At 43.5% G+C, this 18634-nt stretch overlaps 1 protein-coding gene across 1 annotated transcript in view; it reads right to left on the bottom strand.

Annotated features, from left to right (window-relative positions):
* The window catches only part of LOC146786143 (cytochrome P450 2J2-like), a 109495-nt gene that overhangs the window by 46507 nt on the left and 44354 nt on the right, over nt 1–18634 (bottom strand). The window contains exons 2-4 of the mRNA XM_085635647.1: nt 16890–17052; nt 10090–10239; nt 2138–2298 (exon numbers count right to left, since the gene is read on the bottom strand). Coding sequence (XP_085491773.1) covers nt 2138–2298; nt 10090–10239; nt 16890–17052 — 474 coding nt within the window. The remainder of the gene's footprint in view (nt 1–2137; nt 2299–10089; nt 10240–16889; nt 17053–18634) is intronic.

Below are 18634 nucleotides of genomic sequence, written 5' to 3'. Positions count from 1 at the left end.
TTCAGGTTAAAGCCGTTTCTCCCTGACCTTTTAGGAAAGGAGCAATCTGGTTTTGTCAAAGTAAAATATCTCTCAGATAATACTCGCTTGTTCTTTGACATTATTTCCAAATCAACTGGCATGTCTGAATCTATGGCAGCCCTTGCTTTAGATGCTATGAAGGCTTTTGATCACGTTCTTTGGTATTTCCTATTTCATACTCTACCCAGGTTTGGTTATGGCTCAAAAATCACTACTTTAATTTCCCTTCTTTATAGCTCTCCTCAGCCTGCAATTTGTGTTAACAGTTTGACATCCTCCTATTTCACTCTTCACAGATGAGTCCATCAGGGTTGTCCTCTCTCCCCTTTGTTTTTAACTTAGCACTAGAACCATTCCTGTCAAGGATCCATCAAAATGCTGAAATACATGCTTTTATCCATAATTCCCTACAAGTTAAATTAGCTGCGGACGCTGATGATATTTTGTTATTTATTTCTCAACATCATTCCTCACTACCCTTCTTCAAGTCAGAAGTTTCCTCTTTTGCCTCTGTCTTTGGTTACAAATTGAACACCAACAAATACAACATTCTACACCTAAACAAATTCACCTTTAGGCAGGATTTCTACTCCTCTCATTTTAAACAGCAATCTAAACAATTCAAATATCTTGGTCTCCAATTCACCAAAACCCTCACTGCTTCAGCCTCAAATAATATTGACACCTGCATTCAGAAAATCACTTTCCTGACCAGTAGATGGCACCCTCTCCATCCGTCTTGGTGGGGTCGATGTGACACTAACAAGATGATGTTGGTTACCATCATCCTCTTTACTCTCTCTAACATTCCTCTCACTATCCCTCTTAAGTCGTACAAGAAAATTGATTCAATACTGTCTTCCTAAGGTTGAAGGTGGAATAAATTTCCCCGATTTTTCTAAATTCCCCCAATCTTTACTATTATGGCAATCCACACAGTGGATTGAACCCTCCTTATTATATACTCAATTGCGGGTTGATATAGAATGTGCATTTACATCTCCTTTTTCATTTCAAGAAATCTTAACATTCATGCGTAAACCTCAAAAGCATAACACTCCCATTTTCAAAAACACTTTTGTTTGAACAAGACTCCCCTTTCTCTTCTAAACTAGCTCAGACACTTTTTGGTCTCCCAATTACCTTTTGCAGTTAGTTTAACACTTTACAAAATATCATTTCTCAAGCATGCAATAATTTCACATCAATTTCCATATCCATTGTCTCTACACCTTTTCCATTGACTAATCTTTTACATATACACCCTAAGGCCTCCAGCATCTATCCATGCCTACTGGATTTCTCCATTAATATACCTAAATCTAATACAGAAGTGGCATAGAATAAGGGCTTCTCTACCACTTTTCCCATATCTATTTGGAAACAGATTTGGATTAAGATTAGGAAAACCTCCCATGTGGCCAATACAACGCAAACACTTGTTTCCATTTATAATATTCTTTTCCTGAGACCTGAGTTCCTACAAAAGATTAAACAGGACATCCCAGGGAACTGCTGGACTTATTCGATGCAACCAGTTGATTTAAAAAAAAATACCTATTACTTGTCCCTCCGGTTCTGCTTTTTGGTCACAGGTTTGGTGCCAGATTAAATCTATATTTCATTTGAATATATTTTATTCTATTTCTAATGTATTTTTAGGAAGTATTTCGGACATTTTGGTATATATTTCATCTAACATGAAGATATCGGACCAATTATTAGCAATTGCCTTTCAGCAAATCACTCGAAATTGGAAAGACTCTACGCAATTATCATCTAAAGCGTGATGGTATGCAGCCTGTCATAATCATCGATTTGACGCTGCATCATCAGTTCTTTGATAATTCTGCCATTGTGTCTTTTGCCCCTCAACCCAACACCCAGGAGGTTCTACAGCCTCCCTGACTTCCCACTTCTGATCATCTTATTTTTCTACTATGCATTTTTTATTTATTTTAACTACTATACTATACTTATAATCAGTCAGCATTTTCTTTGAATCATGTGCCTATTTCCCTCATTCTTATCCCCCAACTAAACAGTTGGCTTTTGTTATTCTAATGTATTGTTACTTTTCTCTTAATAAACTCAATTTTAAACTTGAAAGTCTTACCAATCTGAGGAAGGAGTTCTGAACACTGATGGTAAGATTGACAGCCTCCAAGAGCTGGTGGAAGATGGGATCCTCTATGGAGAATCGATGTCCAAAAACGACACAGGAAATCACATTGCACACAGTATGGACGAGGCTCTGTGAGGGGTCTATGGGGTTCCCTAAACAAAAAGAAACAATTAGTAAAAGGAGAAAAGAAATGGGCAAAACCAACCTGAACCGTGGCCCAAAACAAGGGAAAATATGAAGTGAATAAGCAACTTGAATCCGATGGTAGGGAAAATACTCACTGATTACACAGAGAATAAATGGATATGCATTGGTCAGCACATTGACTTACCTACACATTTGCATTATTTGCATGGACAAGAGGATTTGCAAGGGTATGTCTATCGCATGAACACAACACATACACAATGACTTTCTCATCAAAAAATGTAATGGGAAAGTATACATATTCAACCCTAAATGTTGAGTTTGGTCTGAGGGCAGTGAATGGTAGAAACCTGTTGAACAAGCACGGCACACACACGTATAATAGAGTCAGCTGCCCATCCCGCATCAACTACATTCTTCTTGATGTGAGGCTTTGGAGGGATTTGTTAGACATGAAAGTGGTTGCAACAAAAGAGAGCAACCATAATCCTCTTTGTTTAAGTATGAACCCTCTGTGGAAATCATCTTACTATTTTGTGTGCAGCCCACCCCCGTTCTACAGCAGAGAGGTCCTTCCCTCCAACGACAAGAGATCCTTAAAAAGGCAAAAGGTCGCTTTACAAGAAAACAAGGTTAAAGGTATTCAGCATGACCTATTAGTAGGCACTTTCGAGATCCAGTCTTTGGCTGCTAGCAAATGTGGAATGGCCGATGTAGCCACGGCTCACTCGCGAACTTTCTTCTGACTTAGCTTATACTTTTTAGCCCCTAGGTCGGAACAGAAGTCCAGCATCTCATCAGGAGGAACATATTTGTGGTACACAAAGGATTGTAGATGTGACCGATCCCTTCTAGCTATAGCAAGAATGGCCCTCTGATTAAAGCATCTAGGAAGCGCTACAAGGCTACCTTGCAAGCAGCAAAAATGGCTTGGGATGAATCGTGCTGCCAGCAGTTTAAGGAAACCAGCACAGCGCAGGACTCTAAGTCCTTCTGGTACTTAGTCACCTGGGGTAGTAGTTCAGGAGCCCAATTACCCCCTAACTTTATCACCAGTCAGGAATGGTATGAGCACTTTTGGAAGCTCTATAAAACCTCTGGAGAAACGCCCACAGAGGAGGCGGCTGAATTCCATAGCATCCCTGCGGAGGATGCTTTTTTCACCTTGGGAGAAATAGAGGCCGCAATAGGTAGAATAGTGCCGTCCAAAGCTGCAGGCCCTGATGGGATCCTGGGGAATCTATATTTAGCTGACATTCCAAACTGGGCCCGTTATATTTAATCTTGTCCAATGCAATAGCTAGCAGTGTCCCAGTCCCAGAGTCTTGGAAGGGTGCAGAGGTGGTCCAAATCTATAAGAAAGGAGCTAGAGATTAACCCTCAAACTATAGGCCCATTAGCCTGATCAATGTTGTACAGAGGGTCTTCTGCAGAGTTGTGCTGCAGAGGATCCTACTGTGGGTGGATGATAATGCAATCTTATCCCAGTATCAGGCTGGTTTTAGGGTAAAGGCGGGGACCATTGATCAGGCATTTTAGCTTTTGCTCCTCTATTGGAAAGTGGTAACGATCGGCAAGGGCAGTCTTTACTTAGCTTTCATCGATTTAAAGACTGCCTTTGATCTAGATCCCAGGGACAAAATATGGTTGTCTCTAAAGATATGGGCATTCCGCCACCTATCCTTAATTTGGTAGTTCAGCTACACGAAGGGAACTACACACAAATCAGATGGGGGTGCAGGGGCAACTGACCGATCGTATCCCAATAAGTAGGGGAGTTTGATAAGGTTGTGCCTTGGCTCCCACCCTATTCTCTCTCTATATAAATGGAGTGATGAGCTTTCCACAAGAAGAACCAGCAGATGCTCCAACCTTGGGGGTGACAAGGTACCGACCCTCTTGTTCGCAGACAACGCCCTGCTGGTGTCGAAGACCCCAGCGGGGTTGCAGCGGTTACTTAGCAGATTCCTCTCCTTCTCCGACACCAGGGGGTTGGTTGTTAACACGTCTAAAACCAAATTTATGGCGTTCAAACCCCACAAGTCCTACAAAGGCAGTCCCCTGCTAGGAGGGACTCCCCCGGAAAGAGTTGACACCTTCGATTATATTGGTATTCGACTCTCAGACAAAGGTGCCGATTCCGATCCTGGAAAAACCGGGTACGAACCGTCGGTCGGAGCGTTTTCTCCGTCCGACTCATACCCGGGAAAAAAACCCTACAAACTTTCAAGTACGATTCGTACGAAAACACAATTTCCGTACGAGTCAGAAAAAACACCGACCGACAGTAAAATCTCTACCAATGTGATCCGGGACACCACAGACGTGACGTCCGGACGGAGTTAGGCATGTTTTCACGTACCAGCAAATACGATTCGTACCGACAGCAGTCCGGACGGCAATATTTTTACGGCACCCAAAAAGTGCCGGAAAAGCTAAGTATGCCGCGATGCACGACGAAAAGGGGGCCTGGTACGCACCGTACCCCCATCCCTACACGTCCGCACCATACCCCCAGCCCCCCCATGTACGCACCGTACCCCAGCGCCCATACGTGTACGTACAGAGCGTACCCCCACCCGTGTATGTACAGAGCGTACCCCCACCCCCATATGTACGGAGCATACCCCCACCTGTGTATGTACGGTGCGGACCCCCAGCGCGTAGGGCTGGGGGTCCGCACCGTACATACACGGGTGGGGGTACGCTCCGTACATACACGGGTGGGGGTCCGCACCGTACATACACGGGTGGGGGTACGCTGCGTACATACACAGGTGGGGGTCTGCACCGTACATACACGGGTGGGGGTACGCTCCGTACATACACGGGTGGGGGTACGCTCCGTACATACGGGGGGCTGGGGGTATGCACCATACATGCGGGGGTGGGGGTACGGTGCATACCGGTATGGGGCTGTGCTACGGAGGTGGGGTACAGCGCGTACATACGGGGGGCTGGGGGGGGTTCGGCACATATGCGGGCACAAGACTCCATGGTTGCTGTTGAAGTTCGCTCCATACGGTGTTTTTCCAGACGGTTGTACATTCGGACGGACGGGATGGATCGTATTTGCGCGCTCGGACTTCAGTTTTCCGATTCGTACGCAAAACCGTCCGGGGACATGTCAGACACTTTTCCCGACCCGAGGACGTGTGGGGGAATTTTCCCAATGCGATTTGTATGTATTGTTTCCCATACGAATCGTACTTGCCAGTTTGTACGGTACTTGTACGATTCATACGGAAAAAAATCCGGATACGATTCGTACGGGGAACATTTTTCCAGGATCGGAATCGGCACCAGAATGTTGTGGAATCCCCACCTAACTAAGATGCTGTTGGGCCATAAGCGCATAACGGGCTCACTGGAAAAGGAGCATCGCACTTAACTTAGCAGGCCGGTAGCCCCGGCCCTTCAGGTCTACGACGCAACGGCTGTTAGCACAGCTCTGTATGGTGCGGAGCTGTGGGGATTTGACAAGATCCATGATCTTTGTAGATCCAAGCATACATTTTTAAGGAATTTAGTGATGCTGCGGCAAAATATCCAACTCACTCCCCTAATGTTCAATATGGGTAGGCGTTACATTGGTGATATAGTGAGGCTTCGCCCGCTGCTTTTTTGGGCTCGATTAGGCGGACCTCAGAACTCCTACCTTATGCGGAAGCTCTATCTGTGGTTATTCAGCTAGGTACAAGTAATAAGGTAGGCTGGATCACCAATGCCACAAAGTTGATGTTTGCACTAGGGTTTCATGCCCATTGGGCCAAGCAGGATCCACTGAGGAAAGACACGCTCAAACAACATTACTGGGAATGGGTGGATCAGCAAGAACTCAACAAAACTACCATGGGGAGATTAACTGTAGAATTCCATCTCCACAAACAGAATAGACACCTGGAATCCTATCTAGACATAATCCAGGTCCCTTGGGACAGGATGTTGTACATCCATTTTAGGTTTGGAACACTTCCTGTCTGCGAGGCAACAGCTAATTGGCACCCACGCAATTCAACATCCAAGGATTGTCCATGCTGCAAGAACCCGGTTGAAAGTGTTGCCCCTGTTATGTTTGCTTGTCCGGCATATACCAAACAGAGGCTGAAATGGCTAACACCAATTTGCCACCAACTGGGCACACGGAATTATCGGGTCGCCTTGCACACTTTAAGATTGGACTGTAGACCACTTTTTGCTTGCGGAGTGGCCAAGTTCATAAACCATGCATGGCTTACAAGATGGAAGGCTCAGTTAGGAAGGTCATAGTAACCCCCCAGGATTAGGACTACACATGGCCACACAATAGCTCACTGGGTGGCATTTTGTGCTTTTAACCATACCTCAGGCACATGCACTTTAGTGCTTTTAGCCTCTTTGAAATTTGCCCCGAGGAGGGTTGGAATAATCAATAATAAGACACCCTGGGTATTGGGAACAGGGTCCAGCTGTATAGGCCACAAAAGTGAAAGCACTGTGATGTTTCTTCTTCTCATTCATATTTGTTTTAAAGTATGTTGTACTACTCTATCGTTGTTTAAAAATTGCTTTTTATCATTGTCGAATTTCATATTGCTCTGTTGCAGCTGCGCATAAGACGAACTGTCTGCATAAATTTAACTGTAACAAGCTGTTGCATGAGTTGTTTATCTTTATATACCTTTTCTATTATTCTAACTGGTGTTTTCATAGCTTTTATGACACAAGCTGTTGAAATAAAGCTTATACATACATATTCAACTGACAACTTAAACAAGAGCACAAACTATTCTTGAAATGATTGATACCATCTAATAATGCTATCTACAATTCCCTGTGGGATAGAGAGGGATTTCTAAATGTCTAAATGAATTTATTCTTCAGGCATGTCCTCTGTTCTGTATTGAGTTAAATTAAAGGCAAGTCTGAGTAGTTCAGTTTTCAAATGTTTCCTAAAGTGCATGTAGTTGGGTTTGAATCTCCGATTTTGGCTGGAATCATTCCAGAGTTTAGGTCTGTGTATGACCAATTTTCTTCTACCTTGTTCCAGCTGCTTGAATGATTGTCCATTGATCCGGTGGGTGGAAATTAAGTGAAGGGATCCTGTTTGGTGTGGTAAGGTGTAGTAGTAATACTGAGCCTTTTAAAAGTAAGCTTCAGGGACAGGACACAGGATCCTAACGCAAGTGTTGTGATAGCAGGTGTGATTTTGTTTCGCTTATAAAACTTGAGCCTGGTTCTGAAACCATTGGGGTCTTGCAATGAATTGTTTTGGAAGACTAGATTTGACTATGTTACATTAGTCCAGATGTGCTAGGTCTAATGTGAACAGATGTGCTAGAACTAATAGGGCTTTTAACAACTTCATTCTCTCTTGGGTATGGAGACATGGATGTTTTTTCAGAAAGAAAGAGCTGCATATTTATAGCCTTTGCCACAGAACCCATCTACAAATTGAAAGAGTGATTGGAATCAAAAAGAATTCCAAATTTTCTTACTTTAGACGAGTGGGAAGGCAGGGTTTAAAGGCCTGAAGGCTAATTGAACAGAGGTTAATTAGATTAAGTGACTGACGACTGGGGTCTTGGTGCCATTCATGCAAAATTGCCTGTCCCGCATACACTGGATCACAGGTACCAGGAAACAAAGTAAGGGTTGGGTTGACAGTCCCATTATCTGAATGGAAGGGGATTTTTGTGTCATCAACACTCATTTGGAAGATCAACTTTTAATGCTCAAGAAGTTGAGCCAGGGTTTGTGTACATGCTTAACAAAAGGCGTGAGAGATGGTTTGGGGGAATGCCAAAAGACACAAGGCATATGAAGGAATCAAATGAACAGATTTGGACCTTTTTGCTGCAATTGATGAGAAGTGAATGGGCTTGTTGCATTAAATGACAGGACAGGCCTTCTTATAGGTTTGTGCTGCTCAAACTAGACTGAATAGTCCACAGTGATGTAGGCTGCAAGCAGGTAAAAGATTTAGGGCCTGATTTTGAATTTGGCCGTATTCCTGCCGGCCACCACACCCGCATCCTGCAGGAAGACTGACAAACCTGCAGTCAGACTGCCCGCCAGATTATGAGTTTAATCCTGGCGGGTGGTCAGTGCAGCGGCAGTCCCATTGCGGTTTCTTTCTAAGGCTCAAATATGAGCCATAAAAAAAGGCACCGCTGTGGGAATGCCGCAGCACGTTCCTGCATGGGAAGAAATGCACTTCTTACCGTGCACTAACAGGGGGTCTAGAAATACAGGGGGCACACCATGTGCCTCCTCATACACTCCCATGCACTGAGGCTGAATTGCCTCACCACCATTCTTTCCATGGCGGGCCCACCACCATGGCAATGATGGCAGTGAGGCAACCCGTAATATACTTGCCCGTTCTGCAGCGGCACCGCCAGCATATTGCAGCCTCTGACTACTGCATCTCCACCGCTGGATCCAGGATTCTCGGTGGTTGCAGTGGTCCTGTGGTGGTCCAACTGCCAAAGTTGTAATACATCAGATGGACCGCCAGTTGGTGGTCCACAGACCACCACCGCAACTATGGCGGTCCAATGGAGTGCCGCAGTCATAATCAGGCTGATAGATGAATAGGATAAGTTTTAGCTTGTTTGCACTTTATTATGTGTTTGATCCTGGCTAAACTATGACACCGGAACGCTCAGATCCTGGTTCAAGGGTGGGGGGGCACATAGCAGACAGGGACTACCGGGCTCAAACCAAGGTGGTTGAGTTTGTTCGCCACTGGTGTACCTCCTACGATGGCTCTGTAACGTGGGCCAACTACACCTCTTTCTGCCCTTGACTCTCACAGTAGCGAGCAGTCTAAGGCATCTCAAGGAGGTAGAGCTGAAGTAGAGACTTAGCCCTCAACAATCACAGATTAAATGCAATAATATAATGTTCAGTCCAATTACTGTTTTAAGTATTTTATTCAGAACACAATTTAATTCATTATACACAGAGTCAGACACTCTAATGGATGCAGTACAGGGTCCTCTACGGAAAGGATAAATGGAAGAATTCACAATTAAAGCTCAGGTAAAATCTCACTGTGTTGCAGCGGAGCAGCTTCCTAGAATTCTGTGCCCTGTAGGTCAGTCTATACAGCAAATAACTAGGCAGTTCTTGCTCACTGGATAGCAGTGTTGGATATATTGTCCCACCAAACTCTGTTAGCCAATGTTAACACTCAATGTTTCTCAGGTGTGTTGAATTGCCTGATGTGGGGTTGACCCTGGATTACCAAGTGTGGGAGGACTGGTGGGCGTTGCATGGAGGGAGCTGTCATGCTCAGTGTGGCTCATTTGTGCAACTCCACCTCCTCTTCATGGTCAGGCAGCTGGAATGAAAGAGGCACCACAAAGCCTCTTCCAGCAAGATCGTCCTCTTTTAGTCCATGGTGCTGGTGTTGTTGCAGAGGTGCAATGAAGGTAGAGTCTGTAGAGGACATCTTCATCTTTCTCCACAGAAGTCTCTGAATCAGGCAGTCATTACTTTGCAGTTGAATTTGGCAAGGCAGACTGACAAGTTGTATCCTCTGGGGCTTCAGGTAGGGGCTTCAGGTAAAGCAATTCCATGGCCCTACTGTTTGGAATTATTCGGTCTGCAAACACTATTAATAAAAGAATGCTGCTGACACATGTGAAAACACAATGTCTAAGTGCCACCTCAACACAAAAGAATGGATAAAAGAGAAACATTTGAAAAGCTAGTCCATATTTCCTAAATCTACAATGTACCTATCTGTCTAGCTTGCATTCTTTAAGTGCTTGTTTATCCACAGGCTTTCTAACACTATCATACTGTACCTTTCTGCCTGCTGAAGGTTTCCAGCAGGTGCTGTGCTTCCTTTTGAATCCTGTACTCCAGACCTTTCTTCCCAAGCCCTAGATTTCGGAAGGTCGACAGGGCAAAACGTCTCTGCTGTTTCCAGGTGTGCCCAGATGTCACGATGACTCCTGAATCAAACAGAAAAGAACCCTTAAAAAAACATATCTACACAGTGTACCATAAAACCCGGCTTTGAGAAGCATCCAACACAAAGCATTTTTGTTGTTGAACTATGCCAAACTTGTCACAGCCTGTGCATCCACTGCAGATACCAGCAAGAGAATAATCCTGGAAACTTTCAATGAAAGCATATAGGTTAACATACACCTGAGCCTTCTTATGTGGAGCACCAGCTTTGGAAGTCACATAAGTTTTCTGGAAATATTTATCCTTGAGATAGCACCACTATGTATGACGACTAAGCAGGAATTAGACTTAGGGCCCAATTTAGAGTTTGGTGGGGAGTGTGCTCCACCACAAATTTGTCAGAGTACTCAGTGAGCTAAACTGATAATTTCCTCACTCTATTTAATGTTGGATGGAATATCATGTTTCCAACAGCAATGCTACCACTACCTGTGCCAATGGGAACCCTACACTGATTGCCGTACGGATTTGGGGCCATCTGTGTAGGTACATCAAACCATGCACCCAATTCAGAGTGGACAGTCTGATGTGCTTTTTTTCTGTTTCCTGGTATTCCTGGTAGGAAAAAATTAAGAAATGATCCCCGCACTCTGGAAGGAAAGTCCAAGACTGTCCAGATGATTATTTTTTGTTTTTTTAAAACAAACTCCCACTTTAGGAGTATGGTTTTGAAGAACAAAAAGGTTTTCTGAGCGGCCCACCTAAAATACAGCAGCTACCCACCAAGATTTCAGGGCTTTCAAAGAAACCACATTGAATGTGGCTCCTCTCAAGGAAGAGAGATCTCCAGAGGGCCAGCCACGATCTCTAAATGTGGTGGGCGGTCGTCCAGTCTGGGTGGCGATGGTAATTGCTCCTGCTCTCTGACAGACAACGGGCCCTTTGCATACTTTAAATCAGGCCCTTAAGTCCTGATTTAAAGTTTGTGCAGCTGATCCTTCAACTACCATTGTAGTGGAGTTTTTCTTCTCTGCCAAGCCAAAGGGTGGAAATCCACCACATTTAAAGTGCTCCTCCAGGGAGACAAATATTTCTTTGTGAAAGCGGCAGAATCCATATTTAGAAGAGTCCATTAGTAAAGACAACTCTAGTGGAAAATATGCCAAACCTTGTTTCTGTTTGAGACTTTTTGCACCAGTGGGTGTGGGTCCAGGGAAGGTATCCACAAAGTGTGACTCCCTTGTCAGCACCACAATATCTGGTATCCTAAACATGTTGGATGTGCTTCCTACCAGGTCAGGGACACTATATTCACATTTCCCTCAAATTAAACCACAATGTCTGCATCAGTTGTTAACAGTGGTAACTTCACCAGTCTTGGCAGCAGGTCAGCCAGCAGCAGTAGTTAATTATATTTCAATGTATATCCTGCCACTGGCTGTAATTGTTAACCCATTGTCAGTAGATCTACCATAGTAGTTTAGCCTAGATTCATTTGCTCAATCAATCAATAAATAGCTTGAATCAGAAGTATAATAACCTCCATAAAAGCACATTTATTATGACTTCAAATATAATTCATAATATTTCATAACAACAGGTCAAGCAATAGTTAAAAGATATCAATATATGTTAAAATAATTTTAAGATAACATAGACCTATGAGCTTACACAACAGATTTTTAAAAAGCCCCGCCATACAAGACAATTTCAGCTTTGGGTAAGGTCATTAGAATTCTGAGGGCGGGCCTACATTGACCAATACTTTGAAAATACATTTTTTTAAATCAGGATTAAAAACAACCTCGTATACCTTACATAAAAATGCAGAAAAAGGTAAAATGAAGCATTGATTGACCTGAAACATTATCACAGGGACATGGTACAGCCTCTAAATAATGAACAAAAACCCTGTGGGAAGCAGAACAGGTATTTCATTGTATCTGATCTAAAGGGGAATAGCAAGATCGAGCCATTAATACTAGTTGGAAATGCTGGGGAATCTCTTGTGAAAATTATCCTAGAACTGGAATGGAGCTGAAAAACAGTTTACAATGGATCAAGACTACTGAAATAGCATTTGATATGCCCTCTACCATCCGTGAGGAAGCTGCCTAAAAGTAAGTGCTAATTTAGAAACAGTCGAGGCACAGCAAAATATTTTTCTTTACATATTCTACTAGACACCAAAAAGAGGTCGGGAAATTAGGTCTGTTAGACAATGGGGATGGCACAAGACACATGGGCACTACCTGCACATGTTTATATATTGTCTATATCAATGAACTGCTGAAACAATATCAACAGCAGGATACAAATGATTCTAAGTGCAAATATTACCCTTTATTCTTAAGAAATGTTTAATGTCAGGCCGACTGTGTCACAAATACATTTATGAAATCAGCTATGATTGTTAGAGGGTTTAATGGTGGCAAAGACAATTGTACTACAGAACAGAAAATCAACCTACACAGCTCAAATTGGTACATGGCTAGTGAGCATGGCTAATCTGTCAGGCAAGGTTTTGTTTAAAGAGTCAAATGAATCTATTCAAGTCAATATAGAACGAATTGCTTGAAATGTATGATTATTAGATTGGTTGATACTGGGCGATGTTTTCTATTCATGAGTTTTTCATAAGCTATTGTATGATTCTTCACTTCCGTTAAGTTAAGCACATCAAAGTGGTCTTCTTTTTGAAAGTTCTGTATTTTATGTGGTTTCACTGACCTCGCTACTATATGTTAAGGAATTTAGGGCCTGGTGTATCATAGGGTTTTCCATTCTGTGTCAATGGGAAAATATGCTAGGACACATGGGCTTTAATTATCTTTCATAATACTTAAGTTCAGTATCTTCTAAGAAACTTTGTAGTTTCACAGCTTTTAGAACCATTGTTATATTTGCAGAAATTGCAAAATATAACCCATCTGGATGCTGTATTAGGAAACTTTATTGAAAGATTACCATCTTAGGGAAGGGTACCTGCAATGTTAGTGAGTGGCTGACAAGCCCAGTGGACCTGTGCATCCAGTACATTTATTTATGTGTGAGCTGAAGATCAATCTGGCTGATCATCCTAGTGCAGGTGACAAAATGGGTGTGAAGCAGTTCAGTATTTCAATCAATCAATCAGGTTTCTTGTAAAGCACGACTACTCACCTGTTAGGGTCTCAAGGAGCTAGGGGATCTGTGTTTCAGTCGAAGACCCAGGTCTTGAGCTACTTCCTGAATTGAGGCAGCGATGGTGATTGCTTGAGATGCAGAGGCAGAGAGTTCCAGGTCTTCGCAGCAAGGTAGTAGAAGGATCTTCCTCCAGCCGCGGTCCTGCAGATTTGTGGGATGGTGGCCAAAAGCCAGTTGGATGGAGCGGAGATGTCTGGTGGATAAGTAGAAGGAAAGGCGGTGGTTGAGGTATGCAGGTCCGAATCCGGGAAGGGCTTTGTAGGCATCTATGAGTAGCTTGAAGGTAATTCAATTGTTGATCCAGAGCCAGTGGAGGTCTCTCAGGTGGCCGGGGCTGTGGCAGGAGATGCTCAGGATGATTCTGGTGGTAGGCGTTCTGGATGTTCTGCAGTTTTTTAGGACGTTTTGGGTGGTGCTGGCGTAGAGTGCATTGCGTCTGAGGCTGACGAGTGATTGGATGACTGTTTTCCTGGACACGCGGTGGGGATCCACTTGAAAATCTTCTAAAACAGGCGGAGCATGTGGAAGCAGGAAGACGAGACGGCGCTGATTTGATGGTTCATTGAGAGTGAGGAGTCCAGGATGATGCTGGGGTTTCGTGCGTGTTCTGTGGTTTGGCAGGGTTCCGAGCGCTGTGAGCCACCAGGAATCGTCCCAGGTGGAGGGGGTGGAGCCTAGGATGAGGACTTCGGTCTGAGTTGAGCTTGAGGCAGCTGTCCTTCATCCAGGTGGCGACTGCCTTCTTCCCGTTTTGGAAGTTGCTCCTGGCGGCTGTGGGTTCATCGTGAGGGAGACATACAGCTGGGTGTCGTCGGCGTAGGAGACAATGTTGAGTACGTGGCTTCTGACGAGGACTGCAAGCGGGGCACTGTAGATGTTGACGAGGGGGGGGGGGTTCAGGGAGGTTCTCTGAGGCACTCCGCAGCTGATCTCTTTGGGTTCTGAGTAGAGCTGTGGAAGTCTGACTCTCTGTGTTTGGCCGGTAAGGAAGGAGTTGATCCATTCTAGGGCGTTGTCGCAGATGCTGGTGTCATGAAGTCTTGTGCAGAGGGTGTGGTGGGAGACGGTGTCGAAGGCGATCAAGAGGTTCAGGAGGATGGAGGCTGCAGTTTTGCCTGAGTCGAGGAGGGTGCAGATGTCATTTGTAGAGGTGAGGAGAGTGGTCTCGGTGCTGTAGTTGCTTCTGAAGCCGATTGGGAAAGGTCCAGGATGTGGTTCATTTCTATGAACTTGGAGATTTGGGCGTTTATGGCATTGATGGCCTTCCAGTATTTAAAACTGGTAACATAGTCTGAAGAAGTTGAATTTTGCTGGAAGTGTGGTCGCTGTTAGGCCTGGGAAAACTGAATCTTGTCAAACTCAAATAACCTACAATTTGAAGAGATCTGTACTTCACCAAACATGCCTATATTTCTGGAGGTTTCAAAATTCAAGGTCAGGTTTGAGTTATGTTACAATGTCATAAATAAAGAATTCCTTTCCCTTACTCACGTTAAAACAATAAGCGCAAAAAGGAGGGCACATTATGAGGGGCACGTTTCAAATAATGCCATGCTCCAAGGCAAGTTATATTAATGCAGATAACTAATTTCTAACGATTTATATATGAAATCACAGTTACAAAGTGCATATAGTTTTCAGGCTGGGCCTATGGACAACAAGAATTGACAAAGCCAATAGGTTGTTTCCTTTTAAATGAGGGCACTGTTTAGTTTGGCATACTTCGTGGCTAAAACCAATGAAAAATGTCTGACCTTGTGCATGCATGCATGGGCACACTGGATAGCCAGCTGGGATTTTTTTTCTCCATAAAGTATAACAAACCATTTCATGATGGCTGCCCACACGGGTGCATGCGTATGAATCCAAAGCAGCCATGTAGTATGGATTATTTTTGTTGTACATTATGATTAATTTAATGTTACAAGATGGAGAACGCCTGATTTTGAAATGGTAAATGTTATAGTTGATAATACCATGTAACTAGATAGAAGCATGCAGTGTGCTGTTGCTGGGCGCACACAAAAATAATTCAATAAAAAAAAACAGTAAAGTGAGGACAGGAAGGCCTGGGTTGGAGAGCAATAGATTATTAGAGAAACAAGTGTCCCAGTGACAAGGTATAGAGCAGATGAGGGAGACAGCAAGGAAAACCACATGCCCTTAAGGAGTACTAAAACACAAAAGAAAAGAAATAGTAATATTATGTACACATCAGAAGGATCAAGGTCATTCAGCCAAAACAATCATAAAGAAGCTATGCTCCCGTGTGGGATTAAAAACAAGAATAGGACGAAATGCCATAGAACCAGGAGCATCAAACTGAGACAGACAAGACAGCTGTCTAGGCATGAACAGGGTGCTGATCCAAAGCCTAACCTATGTATTGTATTGTAGACAATAGGTTTTTGACAATAGGCAGCTATAGCCTTTGGATGGCGAGACCTAACAACCACTCGGCTAAAGACATAAACACAAATATGTGTGCTTCAGTGAGGTACTGAACTATCATTGTCGGAATATCATATGACATACAAGTTGTGTCCTAAACATTGCCTATCTCACCCCCATTGTAGTGAGCACTAGTACAACTACATCAAATGGGACAATGGTTCTTGCTAACACTACAAAACAACCTGAGTTAATGAATGCCTACTTATAAGTCATTTAAAAAAAAACTCTTTTGTTAAATATGACTTTTACATTTCCTACCAAAATAATTTTTAGGGGGAAAACAATATTAACAAAATGCTAAATGTCTAGCATCAGCAAAACCAATCAAATTAATCTAAATATGGAAATATGGAAATTTTGAATTAAGCCCAATGGACTTTGAATCAACTATAATTTAATGCTGCTGTCAACAAGACATAATTAGGAGGACAAGTAGGAAGGTAGAACACTTCTATGGTGCAGTAAACACTCCTGAAGACAATTTTCGGCACATGTTATGCCCCTCTGTGTGATGCACATTCGGTTGAGGCACAGGGGGGCCCTACTGGTTTCCTCCATGTAAACCCTAGAGGAGAGGAAACTTGCAATATGCTTGGAGAGACTGTGGTGGTCCTGAAAAGCATATTGAGACCTCTGACTACCGCTCCAGCACCAGAGAACGTCAGTTCCCTGGCAGAGCTGGCTGTCCCAGCCAGTCCAACTGTCCAAGTTGTAATGGGGTGGCTGGACTGCTGGTGCATCTGTGGCTGGATCCGCCACCGCCGCACCACCATGAGTCTGGCGGTCCTCAGATCGCCAGACTCGTAATAGGGCCCTGAGTGTTCTACATTTGATCCCATTATAAAGTGTTCTTCAGTACCTGCATGTAACACAAGAGATGCATCTCAAAATATGCAATGTCTGGTAGCTTCCAGATCTACAAACCTACAAGTCTGTCACATTTTAAGCATATAAGTAGGTCACTATGTTGAGGTAAGTGAGGATTGCGATTGTAAAATGTCACACATGGAACTGTCACACACATAGAAGCCCAGTGATTCTCATTCGGTACCTTTTTCGCCCATCAACTCCATGAAAAAAGGACTCCTAGGCCTCCCGGTCAGGTCTTCTGAGTGAGAGACTAAGGCGTTACGCACAGCTTCATATCCGTTTACCACAATCATCGGCTTCTGTCCCATCCATAGAGTGTACACGTTTCCATAAGTTTTGGCCAACTGCAATCAGGAAAAATAAGTGATTAGTAATATAGATTTTTTAGCAGCAAACTTGAACTATCCTTTGTCTTATCACATGACATGATATAATCAGGGGCACATTACCCCATCCTGGTCTTACTTTTTTACAGACAGCTGTGAGCAGTCCAAACTAGTCAATTCACATCAATCAAGATGATTCTTACCATACTGATTTGGGTTACTATATTAACACTGAGAGCTTTGTGTCCCCAGTGAAACAAATAATCTGGTAACCCTAGAATTCAAATTCTTCTCCCAAATGGAAAATCCAATCTTACTTTGAGAAAATTGAAGGTTAAATGGATGGTGTATTTTTTAGGTTTGAATGCTGAGAACTGTTGACAACTGTTTGCAAGTTGTATTGGACTGCCATGGTCAGCCTAAATGAGGTAAAACACATTAGGGGAAGATTGTGGTACGTTGTGAATTGTTGTACAAAGCAGCGTGATAGTGAACTACAATGAAGTGTTGTTGTACACCAGGGTGATCCACAGTGCTTTACCATGGTTAATGGAGCATCACTGTTCTTTCTAGTTAGTGATCATCTGGTGTGAAGGCCTGTCCTGTTTCTAGAAGTCGGCAATTTGGATTTTCCACACCCAAAGATATTTAATGAATGAATGCCACCTGACAAGAGTCCCTACAGGGCTAGGTCATGGAAGGTATTATGTCAATAACTGAGACTAGAGGTTCTCTTAATCATTTTTCAGATCTATATGTGTCTGTGTGCTTGTACGTTTGAGTGTGTGTGTGATATTATGTCTGCATATGTGTGCTTTTGTGGATGTGAATGTGTGCTTGCTAGTGGCTATATGTGCATGTGTTATCTGTGTCTGTGAGCTGTGTGTGTGTGATTGTGCGATGAAGTTGACACCAGGCTTCAGGGATATCTGAGATCTACTGTGGCATCTGATTGAGACAGTTTAGGGGATATGAGAATGTTTATAATCATTGATGCTGAGCACACTCCCAGTGTGGCATGGATCCACCGGTTCATTACAAATGTAACATCCTTCTGGAAACAAGCACCGTAACCAGGGCGGTGCTATTGTTATCCTCTAAAAAGGCAAATTGAACTGTAGAGAATACTCACTATGCCTTTAGGAATTTTAGCCTTAGGTCCCCAAGTGTTTGAGTGTTTCCTTGCCCCAGGTCAGAGTAACATTTGCTTTGCCCTTTCTCCTCATCCTCCTAGCCTGGTCTCTCTCCCCCATGCAAAGCTCCATTGTCCAGCACCTAATTGGAGGATGAGCACCATCATTTGTACCTCCAATCTCTGCCTTTCACCCAAGTCACAAGAGAAGATTTTCTTTTCTTCCAAGGGCTCCTGTGATCAGCTCTTCCTGCCAGTGTCTCTCGGTACTGATGAAAACTGATTCATACAGATACCCTAATCTGGCTGAGAGTGCTGATGCCTTTATTGTTAGGGATCCTGTGATCACCTCTCCCTGCAGATGCTGCTCATGTTCAGTCCATAATATGTAGCTCTCTGCATATGATATCCTATAGATGCATATTGCAGTCTACTGACAATGACCTGATCCTCTTATGCATGACCTTC

Source organism: Triturus cristatus, chromosome 11, assembly GCF_964204655.1.
Source record: "Triturus cristatus chromosome 11, aTriCri1.1, whole genome shotgun sequence".
In the NCBI taxonomy this organism is placed as follows: Eukaryota; Metazoa; Chordata; class Amphibia; order Caudata; family Salamandridae; genus Triturus; species Triturus cristatus.
This window is presented reverse-complemented; position numbering and strand designations above follow the sequence as displayed.